Here is a 15,050-nt window from a genome sequence, read left to right on the forward strand (position 1 = left end):
TAATAATAATAATAATAATAATAATAATAATAATAATAATAAAGACATATTAGCTTTTCAATGGAGTGAAATTTAGAAATAAACCTTAATGCATGGATTATTTTTTGATTGATAGAAATGATGGATTGTGAAAGTGAGGAAGGAGTTGGTGAGTTGAGGGGAGAAGTCTGAAGGGAGAATGGATTAATTAGGTTTGTATATTACTTTGTACATGCTAAATGTAGGGCCGACAATCCGTGATCCGACCAGATAATAACACGATCCGACCTCGACCCGATACTGAGAGAAACCCGACCCAAACGAAACCCGAACAACCCGAATTCTACCCGATTTGACCCAAATTTCATATTTCGTAATAACATTAAGTTTTACACTATTTTTGATAGTTTATAAGCATAACCCAAAATCGACCCGAAATCTGACCTGAACCCGATCTAATGACCCGAATTGCCACCCCTAGCTAAATGAGCTAGCAATTTTAGTTAGCTTATTTAATACTGAGTATTTTTTTTAAAAGAAAAAAAAAGGTACCTGTTTTTTTGTAATAAATGTTAATGCCAAATTGCCAATGCAACCATAATTACATGTCAATGTCTAGCGTTTCTTGTTGGTTAGATTCTTGAATTGTAGAATGGTTTTCTATTTTAATTGAAAAAAAATGTGCATATTAGGTTGACTTAAAATTTAGTTCGTTAGGTTTCAAAAAAAAAAGAAAAAAAAAAGAAAAAAAAAGAAAAAGCTGGTTAATGATTGTGGTTTGTAAAATGCTTACAATGATAAAATTGTGCATATTAGGATGATTAAGAAATTTACATTGTCTCTAAAATTATTATTTTTTTAAAAAAAGTTAATATTATGTAATTAATTATTTTATCAAAATTGTGTTACGGAGTAGTACTTAGTGTCTATATTTAATATCGATATATGCTAAATTGGCAAATTGCTAATATGCGGCTGCCATAATGGTTGGAATTTTACTGGCACAAACTAATTGTATAGAAGATGGACTACAAAGGAATTATCACCAATGAAAATTGCATTGCTTTTTGGTGCAATATTAACAAAATCTGGTATGAATTATACACGCTACCTACAAAATCTTACAGTGGCTGCAGAGCTGATTATACACACATTTACAGTATACAACTTCATCTGTCCTCTATTCATCAAACGGTATGCTTCCGCGTTCTTCCTTGTATTCATTCACCAATTCGATCAGAAATCTCAGCACAATTCTGTAACTGAACTGACCAAGCATGAGCCTATTGCACTAGCATTGACGATCTCTCCGTCCTGGGATTGAAAGTCAAATCCATTTACAAAACAAAAACATGCTTATGAGATCCTGCTATTACTCATCCTCTGATATATTGTCCATGAATAGAGGTCTACCAGGTTATGGTTGAATCTAAGCTTAAGAACGTACACATCACAGTCACCAACAAAAAGTTGATGAGTGTTTAATTATGCATTAATCCTCTTATGTATTTTGCTCATTGAATCTCATGCTGAAAGCTGAAACCTCTCTTATTGCAGTTTTTGTCATAAAATCTGAGAGCATGGCATTCGTACAGGTGAGAACACAACAGTGAGCCGAGCATGGTCAGACAATGAGTAGTCTTCAGGCCACATCCCTTTCTCGACTTCAGTGGGGAAGAGAACTGCATTTTTAACGCTGAACCCAATAGCTTGCACCGTGTCATTGACATCACAGCCATGTACACTTCCATCATCATCCGTGTCTTCTGAATTCCAGATTCTTTCCTGCAATAATAAGCAGCTTGCAATATAAGAACATCAAAAAAAGGAGATAGATTGATTTCATAATGACTATTAGTCTCTACTCTCTAGTCATTTACAATGATACAAGTTTCATTACATGGGTCTGTAACTCTGTACTTTGCTAAAATGCAGATCAGGTTTTTATGTGTTAGCAACACCAAGGTCGCTTTTAAATTAACATCAAAGTCCAATGTGAGCAAAAGTAAAGTTTGTTTTCACCTGAAATTCACTGTAATCGAGAACTCCATTTCCATCAATATCTGCCTGAACCCACAAGTCTTTCATTTCTTCCTCACTCAGTCCGTAAGGTTGGCCAGCTAAATTTAGCTGCAAAAGCAGAAATATCAGTTAGAAATGTACCAGAGAGGGTAAAAATGAGCTTGATGTTGAAAATCTATCATTACCTGTCTAAGAGCCTCACAGAAACACGAGTAAGTTATATAATCACCCCCGCTATCAGCCTTTATAAAGGCAAATGCATCATAAGCTGTCAATGAAGCTCTCCGAAGTAATGACTGTAAAGAAACAGATTGCCAATTAGATACATAGCTGAAAACTGCAACCTTGATTGCAAGCTTAAAAAGAGATTCATATTTGATAATTAATACTTTTGATATTAATTACAGTGACAATCCAGATGAATAGATCTACAGTGAGATGCAGCAAAATCAATAGATGAGAGTAGTTCACCAAGTTGATCATCATAACCAACTGATTATTATGGTTTCTGAATTTCAAAATATTATTCAATCATCAAATCATGCCATACTCAATTAAAGAAAGTCAAAGCATCAATGTATAACACTATCCTATGGAGTAATAATTTAGAAAGTATTTTGACAAAGATCTTCAATATACAGACGAGTAGACGACTAGTTTAAGAATATTGACAGAGATTTTCATTATGATTAACACTTTTAAGTTTGAAATTTAAATATCTAGTTTATTTCATAAATTTCCAACAAAAATCCCAAACTAGCCAAAACTTAAAGAATTTCGTTAGCCATAAAGAATTTCCTAAGCGTGCTAACATATAAAATTCTTATCCCCAATCCTTTTCAATGCATTAATATACTAATTTCTTGAAACAGAAAGATAAGAAACAGGTAATCAAGGCAATTACAGTCTAGCAGACATACAAGCAGGATTTAAGATACATAAAGAAAATAAAATATAAAATATACAAAGTAAATGAAGAAGGCATTCAACCTTGAACATGCTAAATACTGTCTCATTCCAGCTTGTCTTGAGAATCTTCCGACACTTGTTTGGGTTAAGAAGCCATATGAAATCAACCCCACAGATGTTTCCTCGGTGATTGCGATGGCTAACCCACTGTGTAAAAGAAATGAGTATGAGAAAAGGATGAACCCTAATTACAGCTGTATATGCAAGAAGATACATTTATTTTTGAAATAATTTAGGTGATGATCACCTTATGAGCATCAGCATCCGTGTACTGATGAGCAGTGTCATATGATGAGACAAACCCTTGAGATCTTAAAAACTTGTAAACATGTCCACGTTTGCTGCCATTCCAATCACTGCAGCAAAAACAATTTAGTGATCAATCAATGTACTAATGTAGTACCAACAACCAGCAAATCCTTAGTTGCAAAAATGTAGTACATATGTAAGAAGCTTACCCACAGAGTAGGATAGGCATGGGGTTCAGCTTAAATTCTTTCTGGTAAGATTCCACATTTTGTAGGATCTCATAAACCTGAATATTACGTAATTTCACGATTAGAGGTTTGTAATAGTCAAGAAACAACTACGCCAACCATATTGAATACAACATACTTGGTGCAATCTCACTAGGCAGAGACTAGAATCATGAGGAAACAATAAGTGAGTGTTCACTATGATAATCTCTTGTCGGACATTTGTACTTCGATTTTGATAGAAAGGGTTAACTAATTCAACATGTAGTAACTGAGCAACACGATCTCCAATATCATTCAATAGCAAATCTCGGTGATTAATAACTTTAAAGTAATCTCGATGTACTGCAGTCAGCAGACCTACATTTTCCAGAAAAAAAACATCACAGGGTCTCAGTCAGGAGGGGAAAAAAACACAAAAATTATATTGTCTGCGCTTAGCAGCACCGTAAGCATAGATACTAAAGTAGGACTACAAAGTACTATAGTCAATTAGTCATTGTTTATTTTACTAGTTGATTGAAAGTGGTGATATAACACAATTTTGTATTATGCAGCAGTTGATGACAATATTTTAGCTGGACATTACCACCAACCACTGCTGTAATAGAAATATGGAATACAATACCCAAATCATGCAACTAATTTCAATTTATTAATGGCAACACCACATGAATGCGACGTTGCAAACCTCACCAAACAATAGAATAACGTGATTTATCACCGGTCCACCGCCTTTCTCTTCCCTACCAAGTACCAACTCCTTTAGTCTTTGTATTTCCACCTCTCAGTTTCCCAAACAGCAACTTGGACCGTTAGGCAGGATGGTTGAGAATCTAACGAAATGATCATGTAAATAGAAATACAAGAAACAAGTTTCACTCCACACTATTACAGTATTAACAGTACTATAACATATAACTCACAAGAATACAGAATCACATTATCATCATAATTCAAGGCAAACTATCTAGCTAGGACGACTACAGAATAAACGTTTGACATTCAACAGCGTGAATTAATAGAACAATAGCATATGTTTGACAGCCAACAATGTGAACTAAAAGAGCAATAGCATACCGTCTCCACGATTGTTCGTTCGTGCTAGCTGGAAATTATTGTAACCAGCATCACCAAGCCGCTTTTCATACATACTGACAAGTTCTTCATTACCAACCCAAAACTCCTAAACACAGCATATAGAAATCACAAGTATTAGCACCCCAATAGACCAATAACAAATTGCAATGCACCATTAGCATACTATTGAACACAGGACATGAAAATGCCACCAACCTGAAGACAAATAATAGTAGATCTCTCACACAACAACCAATCTAATATCCTTTGATTTCTAGCTAGCCAAAATGCTCTGTAATCGCTCTCACGGCCGTCTTGATCCTGTTACCTCCCCGAAAACAATACGAAAATCAGCAATAATCACCAGAAGACCAACTGAGAATGCAATCACCAACAATATAATGAACATTATAATTCATAATAAGAACTATATTATAAAATGCTAATCAACAAACCTCATCACTCAGCCTTTTGTAGATTGGAGCAAGGATATTAAATGTAGTACATGTAATACATTGATCTGTAATTGATGAAGCAATTGCATATCTCCCAATTCTCGAAATTCTTCCCTTCAACATACTTTTTCTTCTTACCATTCCTATTTTCTCACCCTTATCTTCTTCTCCAATTACTTCCAGCGCAACAAACAACAAAAATTGATGCTCCTTACCTATAAATTCCAATTAAACCAACATACATAAATCTTATTATAATTGAAATTTTATATTTGTTTCAAAAGCAATCAAACCCAATTCAATATTTATAAAAAACATACCCAGAAACATATATTCATCATTAAAACTTCATATACAAGCCATATTACGAAGTAAATCACTAAAACATCACTCCAATGTCAAATTATATACAATTTCACAAATCCCAAAGCGACCCAGAAACAAACACCTTATGTGCATTCCAAAAACGCAGAAAAATAACAAAAAAACTCAAACCCATTAAACCCAATTGTCAAATAATGACCCCCATAATAAAACAAAACAAAACAAAACAAAAAATCTCAAAAAAAATTGGCTTTTCCCTCACCTAAAGGGTTCTTCAAACAGCAAGAAATTGTCTTTAATTTATTACAGTATTATTAGCAACAAAAAAAATCAAAAAAATTTGCAGAATTTATTTTCTGGGTTTTTGATTCTTAGATAATTGCTTAAAAATAGGAAAATTGGGAACTTTTTCGAGATTTTGGGGAAAAATATACAGAATATAGAGAGAAAGAGAAATTAGATGCCGGCCTGTTTAAGTTTAGAGAGAGAAAAAAAGAGGGAAGAAGATTTAATTGTATTCTGTAAAAATATAATTAACTGAAATACCGGTACCAATGTTCTTCTACAAATTGGTCTCTTTTTAAAGATAAGAACAGAGTAATTAATGAAGTCTCTTTCTTAATCTTAAGATAAATTTGATTGACTGCTTAATAGGTTTAATAGTGATTTATATGGCTATATTTATAGGTTTTTAAATCTATAATAAAAGAAAGAAAAATATTTGTAAAAAAAAAATTATAAAACCTACTTGTATAAATTAATAAATTCTTTTTTGGCTTTTTTGGTTGAATGAATGGACCATGTTACTTGAGCGTTAATTAATGATTATAGACTCTAATGTCCAAGTATATTTCCTACTTTAATCATTAAGTAAATGTTATCTTAGGAATAGTTATTAGTATCATAGTATGTATGTAACAAATATCTTGGGATATTTGGTTGCTTGATTATGGAAAAAACCTTGAAAAGATATTTGTTTAAGATTTAAAAAGTGGATTTAATTAGGTTAATTAGTAGATTAAAGAGAGACGATATTCTATACCTATGTTCATATAAGTTTGGACAATAAATTTATTTGTTTTTTTTTTTGGGATAAATTTACATAAGGGTAACCCAATCCATAACTCAAATAAGTTATGGGAGAAGTACATATATATGATAATATGAAATGTGACAAATGGTTAATGAATGTATGTAAACGTGTTTCCTAAGGCAATAATAATGTTTTTCAAGTAAAGATTGCCTATATTTGTGTATGTTCTATTTACCTGATTTTCACTGATTTGAACTTATATGAATTAATCTGAACTTATTAGACCTTATTAAAACTTATTTTAGTTGTAATTTGTACTTGGGTAACCCTTATCAGAACTTATTAAACCTAAACTGAACTTAACTAAACTTATTCAACTGAAATAAGTGAAAATAAAGTGAACAAATAGACCCTAAGTAGTGGTCAATTGAATTTTTGATTAAAAAGTCAGATAAAAATTTACTATTTCAATCACCTTGGCTAGAATTGAATTATCTAAAGGCAATGCATATTATGTCATGTTATAAAAGTGGGAATTGATTTTGACACCTCCATTCAACAACATGGTTTTCTATGTTCTGCTCACATAGGAGTGTGTCAAAATCAATTAGTGGTGTGCTAAAATCAATATCCAATAAAAGTGCATGCATATATACTTAGGCCATGTTTGGTAATTGGCTTTTTAATAGCTTTTTTAGGTGGTCAAACAGCCAAAAAATATGTTTGGTAATTGACTTTTTAGTCAGCGAAAAAGCTGGCTTTTAAGCCAAAATGAAAAAGCTGCTTTGAGTAGCTTTTTTGTTGGCTTTTGGCTTGTTGGCCTACAAATTATCTAATAAACAGCCAACAACCAACAATTAATTTACCAAACACTTTTATAAACAGCCAGCTAAACAACCAATTTCAAAAGCCATTATAAACAGCCAAACATTCCAGCTAGTCAAACAAGCTAAGTGAACCAGCCAACCGCCAACAGCCATTTGCCAAACAAAGCCTTAGTATACAAGTACTTTTTTTTCCACTATGGACTACCCTATCCACCCATGCATGCATGGGTGTATTGGAGCATTTTGAAAGGAAGGTGTAGATTTGTGAATAATGTTGGTTATCATAGATGCATTTTCCTAAGACATGATTATTAAAACTAATATAAAAGTGATTTTTAATCTTGAATTTCATAACAAAATCATGTCTTGATAAGTTTTATTATTAATGCAATATTCATGCATGTAGTAGTAAAGATTAATTAGTATATCAACTTTCCATTAAATTTGCTTCTTTGTCTTGCACATTTTAATTATTTAAAATCTTACTTATGATTAACATAATCAAGTATGCTATAGCTTTATGGTGACAAATAGGGAGACAATAAGCTAGCCTCGTGAATAATGTTTCAATCTTCTTCTATCTTTAACGAGCCGAAAGTTAAAGTTAATGAATTCCTTTTTACTATGGATCTTTTTGTTTACTTCATATTAAGCTAAGATCCTTAATTTATGTGATTTTGTTCAAGAACATGTCTTTTTAAATTGTAGAATGTGCCTCTTGGCTTTTGCTATAGTCGAAACGATAAAATAGAAAAAACATGTTCTTTTGCTTATTGTCCAATATACGTGATGTGCTAGCTCAATTGTCGCATTCTATATGTAGGACTATAATAGGAGTTGTTTTAAATGCCAAATAAACCACAAAGATTTATCTCTTTTTCTGTCAAGTGTTGACAAATCAAATAATAACACAAAACATGGAGTGTATAATGTGTATGTGTTACATCATTATTTGTAGATTCGTAGTAATAAATAACTCTGCACCAACAGGTATATGTCATCATCCTATTTGATAATAACAACAACAATGTCATCAATGCATGTACTTTTTATCTAGGAAACACAAAATCATTCAAAGATGAAGCATTAGCTCTTCATAGCGGCATAACACCAAAATATATTTTGTATGATTAAAGGAGACAGTCTTATAATTATTCATCCCTAAGGTGCAAGGTGCTCAAGAAGTTCCACGTCAAAATAATCACATAATCGTTGGTATTTGTTGCATTATATGACAATTTGACAATTAGAATATCCAACACATCTAAGCTACCGAAAATCAAACTAAGAAGGTCAGTTAGTTTCATATGATTCGGATATTATTGTTTTAATTGGTAAATAACTTGTCTATCTCCCATTAGTATATACGATGTATTAGGTATTTTTCTCATAAGAAGAGACTTCTAATGTTCCTATTTTCTAACCCCTCCAAAAAATCAATAAAAGACCAATTAAAATAGTGTTCAACATTGAATCCTTAAAACAAGGTAAGGTTTTATAATGTTTATTTTTAAAATGCATATGTTTGCCATCAAATAGATTAGAATTCAATTTCACAAATTATGTCAACTACGCTAATAGCAAATTGATTGATAAACTTGAGACTTTTAATACGGTGGTCAAATTGTCAAAATTATTTTGACAAAGATAAGTGTAGAGCATAGATGTTTTAGTTTATTAGTAGTTAAATTACATGTTATTTGTACATTTGGACTAAAATCTAATTTTCATTCTTTCAAAATATTTTAACATCATTATTACTTTAAAATTGTTAAAGGCACAAGTTGTACAGTTTGCTTGTCAAATTGTTGCGCTTTCAAGATGTAGATATACAATATACAGTCCAATAAGGCAATAAGTGGCTAAAGATAAAGTTTGTTCAAACTTAAAGCAATAAAAAGCAAATTAGTATAATTTGACATGAGAAAAGTTAGGTAACAGGAAAAAGGTTACACTTTAATTAATCACTTTCTGTGCTTATTACTGTTCAATTTTGTTGCAGACTTTGCACTTTTGCAGCCACCCACAAAACAACTTGCTTTGAATAACTGATTACTGCAACAATTGCACGCACGGATAATAATGATGATTCCCCTTTTTGTTCTGTATGATTAAGGGTTTAATCATTTAACTTATGAAAATTTCTCTTAGCTTTAATCACATATTATATATTTAATAAGTAAAATTTATATCCGAGTTTGATTTATATCCTTACATGATATGATATGAGAAAAATAATCATAATAATAATATTCCCATATGAAATATATACCAATGAGTCTCAAATTAATTAGAGCAATCTTTAATTGAATCAATAGACTTTTTAAAGTACTCCCGCCCCTTTTTCATAAACATCTTCTCAATTCTCAATCCTAATGACTTGGTATATAAATTTATATTACAATAGTTGAGTAGGTCAATATATATAAATACATCCAGAGATAATAATTATTGAAGTTATATTTTTATAGTGAATATGACAAGCGATTAAAAAATAACAGATGAAGTAATATATAACTTTATGCCGTATTTTATAAAAAAAGTAATGTTGTATTCCATAACGAAGTAATCTGTAATGACGGCTATTAATTTATAATTTCATCAATATACATCAAATAATTAATATATTATTGTAATTATAATATATAACAATGAACTATAGTAGTTTAAACAAAAAGCGTCCTTAATTAAATTGCCTAGTATTTCAAATGAAGAATGTATGTGGTTTAGGAGGTTTTGGAAGTCACGAAACAAAATTATTTTTTGTTTAAAAATAGTGAAAATGAAAGGGAAATAATATAAATTAAATTGAGATCATATGAACGTCAAAATTTCAAAATCTAAAATAAATAAAATGTTCATGGAGTCAACATCAATCTACCGACGTGAGAGAACATGTTTTAGCATTTTATTTGGTTTGGCACCGTCCCTCCTCTTTTGCCCCCTAATTAATTTTGATATGACGCACGGCCATTGCACCAAAATTCACTAAAAACAAATGAGTATTAGAAATAACGTTAATTCATCAACCCTAAATATATTGAAGGTTATTTTATAATTAGTACCCTTTTTGATATTAATATTTGTGGAAAAATAAATATTGTAGATTTTATAATCAAGTATCACACAATTTCATACCCTTTTTGATAGTATGAACATTATCCCTTATAATAACTTTTGTTTATTTCTTATTATTGTATCCAATGTATTAGCAATACTCCTTCTGAGAAGAGTCTTCTATTATTCATTATTTTTTCTTATCTTAAAAAAAAAAAAAAAACGAAGAAAAAGAAAAAAAAAAAGAATATTTGAAAGATTGAAAGCCTAAAAATTTATAAATCAATACAAAGATTAATCTTATAAATTTACATCAAATGTATGGAATCACCATTGCATTATTCAAATTTAATTTTAATACAAGTTTCATCAAAATACATAATCAACACATCTTCATTGGAACTCATATGTTCGTTATATAAGTAGTAAATAAATTTCTATCAAAACTTCATACAAGTAGCTAATTTTAACACGTTTCATGTCTTTTAAATACTTACTGCTGATAATTAAAGATTAAAGCATATAGTCAATCCACTAGCAGTAAAATCGATTTTTAGATTTTTTTTTAATTTTTTCAAAAAAAATCAATTTTTAGATAGTAAGTGTGAATGTGTGATGATAACATTATCATCGAAGAATATTGATAGATCGTGAATCACATTTTCTGCCCGCGTGCACGTACATAATCTGCTTGCTGTCTTAATCATAGGTGCATTACACCAAATTTAGTCATCCCATTTTATAATCACAAAAAAGAAAGTTAAGCTACCTTACAATTTGATTTTGTTGAAGACACGTCTGAATTTCTTGATAAATTATTATTAACAAACCCAACCTTCATTTTCTTAATTAAGACAAATAATTCCGAGTTGAACTTTGACCGCTAATTTCTCTTGCAATAACGAAACTAGCAATTTATCTAGGAGAAAATCTATAGCTTATATCATTATATTTTGGGGTAAATTTTTGGTCTAAGTTTAATCTCAATAAACAAAGAATTGACAAGTATTTAGAAATTAAATTACAGATGTGATATGTAGAACTGACACGCATTGAAAATGGCTAGAGTCAAAAGTGAGTATCTCTAAATTTTAGAAACAAATATTATATACCTAAATAAGGCTTAATGTTCTTACATATCTCTCAAATTCTCATTTAGCACTCATAAATATAGAAATGACAAGCTTGCAAAATTGTTGCACAATCTAAAATAAAAAGAGTAGATTGAAGATTGAATAAGTCCTTTTACTCCGTATTTCAATGAAATTAGAATATTTTATACACAAAGAATTTGAACCCGTGATCTAAAAGTTGGATACCTTATTACCTTACCAACTTCACTTCCCTAAACTAGTTTGGCGGGAAGATTACTCAATTGGTAGGGTTATGGGTATAATGGTTGGATTACTCCTAATCTCCCGGATTATGACTCCTTATGACCTTATGCAATCATTTTATCTAATAATATGTATTCAAATGGAAGTGTAATGTGCAGAATTGCATACAATGAACAAAACACAATACAAGTAATAGATACTTTTTTTTTTTTTGACAGGAAGTAATAGATACTTATTGCTTGTAAATATTCTAGAATAATAATGGGCCAACAAGAAAACAATTGGTTTAATATTGGGCTTTAGGTGCAAATTGGCTTAGGCTAGGGGTATTTTAATAAGGCCTGCCCTCTACATATAATGGGTCTGGCTTGACAGTCAAACAAGCACAATTTAGTATCCAATACAATGGAGCTGCCGTGGGCCCAATAATACATAAAATCTCTTTAGGCCTTACCCGAAACCTCCAATATTTCTCAAAAAGCGTAGATATTAGCCTTTAATTTTAAAATTTTTAGAATTTTTTTCACCCAAAAATAAAAATTGCCAAAATATTTTCCATGTTCCCTAATATCCTCCGGGAGTCCAATTGGATTGGTGGAACCATCCAATTTGCCTTTAAACGACCAATTTACCGGTTTATAACTTGCACCGATCTCATTACCTCAAGCTTACCACGAACATTTATGACAACATATAATGATCATATATGATTCCAAACGGCATTATATGACCCCGAAGTGTATCCCTAAAAATTTCAATGCATTTCGACACCGGGCCCCAAAACCTCAAAAATTCTCAAAAAGCGTGGATATTAGCCTTCAATTTTGGAATTTTTTGACTTTTTTTTGTCCGGAAATAAAAATTGCCGAAATGTTTACCATGGTCCCTAATACTCTCTGTGAATCCAACTGGTTGGGTGGAACCATCAAATTTGCCTTTAAACAGCCAATCTACCGATTTACAACTTGCACTGATTTCATTAATTCAAGCCTACCACGAACATTTATGACAACATATAATGATTATGAATGGTTCCAAACGGCATTATGACTTTGAGATGTATCCCCTAAAATCTCAAGCCTTTTCGACACCGGGTAACGAAACCTCCAAAATTTCTCAAAAAGCGTGGATATTAGCCTTAAATTTTGGAATTTTTTGACTTTATTTCGTCCGAAAATAAAAATTGTCGAAATGTTTACCATTGTCCATAAATCCTCTGGGAGTCCAATTGGGTGGGTGGAACCATTCAATTTTCCTTTAAATGGCCAAGTTATCGATTTACAACTTCCGTCGATTTCATTAACTCAAGCCTTTTCAACACCTTGCCCCGAAACCTCCAAAATTTCTCAAAAAGCGTGGATATAAGTCTTTAATTTTGGAATTTTTAGACTTTTTTTCGCCCGAAAATAATAATTGCCGAAAAGTTAACCATGGTCCCTAATACTGTTCGGGAGTCCAATTGGGTGGATGGAACCATCCAATCTGCCTTTAAACGGCCTATTTACCGGTTTATAACAAGCACCGAGTTAATTAACTCCAGCCTACCACGAACATTTATTACAACATATAATGATCATATATGGTTCCAAACGGCATTATATGACCCCGAGATGTATCTCTTAAAATCTCAAGCCTTTTCGACATCTTGCTAGGGATGTCAGTGGGGTGGGTCAAGTAGGAGACCCGCCCCATCCCCGCCCCAATGGGGCGGGGATGGGTCTCGGTTTGGCGGGTGGTGGGGCGGGGATGGGGATAAAAACCATACCCGCCATGGGTGATGGGGCGGGGGTGGATTTTAAGTTGTACCCGCCCCATCCCTGCCCCGCCCCACCCGCCCTACTTCGTACCCGCCCCATCCCCACCTCATACCCACATCTATATATCTTTTAAAGCAAAATTACATACTTTTATTCTATTTATAAAATAATTACATAAAATACAATATTAATTATAATACTTTGTACGACACTTATATTATAACTCAAAATGTGTATAGAATGTTTAATTTTATAATTCGTATTAATTATGTAAGATTGTGTATTTGAGATATGGATATAGGTGGATCTTGGGTGGGGATTAGGCGGGTATTTGGTGGGGATGAATATCCAAGTGGGGGGGTGGGGCGGGGATGGTTTTGGAGTTGTACCCGGTGGGGCAGGGATGGGGATGAAAATTGGACCCGCCGCGGGGATGGGGATGGGGATGAAAATATTAGGTGGGGATGGGGATGGGAAGGCCAACATACGCCCGCCCCGCCCCATTGACATCCCTACATCTTGCCCTGAAACCTCCAAAATTTCTCAAGAAGCGTGGATATTAGCCTTTAATTTTGGAATTTTTAGACTTTTTTTTCGCCCAAAAATAATAATTGCCAAAATGTTTACCATTGTCCCTAATACCGTTCGGGAGTCCAATTGGGTGGTTGGAACCATCCAATTTGCCTTTAAACGACCTATATTACCGGTATATAACTTGCACCGATTTCATTAACTCAAGCGTATCACGAACATTTATGACAACATATAATGATCATACATGGTTCTAAACGTCATTATATGACCCCGAGAATGTATCTCCTAAAATCTCAAACCTTTTCGACACTAGGCCCTGAAACCTCCAAAATTTCTCAAAAAGCGTGGACATTAGCCTTCAATTTTTGGAATTTTTTGACTTATTTTCGCCCGAAAATATAATTTTTTTTAAATGTTTACCATGGTCCCTAATACCCTACAGGCATCCAATTGGGCGACTGGAACCATCCAATTTGCCTTTAAACGGCCAATTTATCGGTTTACAACTTGCACCAATTTAATTAACTCAAGCCTACCACTAACATCTATGAAAACTTATAATGATAACATTTGGTTCCAAACAACATTATATGACTCTCAGATGTATTCCCCAAAATTTTCAAGACTTTGCGACATGAGGCCCCAAAACCTCCAAAATTTCTCAAAAAGCGTGGACATTAGCCTTCGATTTTTGAAAATTTTGACTTTTTTTCGCCAACAAATAAAAATTGCCGAAATGTTTACCATGGTCCCTAATACCTACCGGTAGTCCAATTGGGTGGGTGGAACCATCCAATTTGCCTTTAAACGACCAATTTACCGATTTACAACTTGCACCGATTTCATTAACTCAAGCATACCACGAACATTTATGACAACAAATAGTGATCATATATGGTTTCAAACGACATTATATGACCCCGAGATGTATTCCCTAGAATCTCAAGACTTTTCGATACCAGGCCCCGAAACCTCCAAAATTTCTCAAAAAGCGTGGATATAATGTCGGGGCCCGGTATCGAAAAGCCTTGAGATTCTAGGGAATACAGGTTAAAAAGGGTTTTCACAGGTCAATTGGACTCTCGAACGGTATTAGGGACCATGGTAAACATTTCGACAATTATTATTTTCGAGCGAAAAAAAGTCTAATATAATGTAACCTGAACTGTTATTAACCCGACCCAAACCCGATAAGAAGTA

The 15,050-nt window shown here is 32.6% G+C and overlaps 1 protein-coding gene across 3 annotated transcripts; it reads right to left on the reverse strand.

The window, feature by feature from the left end:
* Positions 1-949: 949 nt before the first annotated feature.
* On the reverse strand, positions 950-5,964 carry LOC110692936 (uncharacterized calcium-binding protein At1g02270-like). Of its 3 annotated transcripts, none has more exons than XM_021870021.1 (11): positions 5,568-5,964; positions 4,982-5,196; positions 4,743-4,847; positions 4,527-4,632; positions 3,586-3,806; positions 3,429-3,505; positions 3,218-3,326; positions 2,992-3,117; positions 2,187-2,297; positions 2,002-2,109; positions 950-1,764 (listed from the first exon to the last, which is right to left on the reverse strand). In XM_021870021.1, the coding sequence occupies exons 2-11, from the start codon at positions 5,120-5,122 to the stop codon at positions 1,543-1,545; spliced, it is 1,326 nt and encodes a 441-aa protein (XP_021725713.1). In that variant the 5' UTR covers positions 5,123-5,196; positions 5,568-5,964; the 3' UTR covers positions 950-1,542. The 3 variants fall into 3 exon arrangements, with proteins under 3 accessions (XP_021725713.1, XP_021725714.1, XP_021725712.1); XM_021870022.1 differs by having other exon boundaries at positions 5,852-5,940; XM_021870020.1 differs by lacking the exon at positions 5,568-5,964 and adding an exon at positions 5,302-5,532.
* Positions 5,965-15,050: the final 9,086 nt, after the last annotated feature.

The sequence above is a fragment of the Chenopodium quinoa genome, unplaced genomic scaffold (assembly GCF_001683475.1).
Source record: "Chenopodium quinoa cultivar QQ74 unplaced genomic scaffold, ASM168347v1, whole genome shotgun sequence".
Classification (NCBI taxonomy): Eukaryota; Viridiplantae; Streptophyta; class Magnoliopsida; order Caryophyllales; family Amaranthaceae; genus Chenopodium; species Chenopodium quinoa.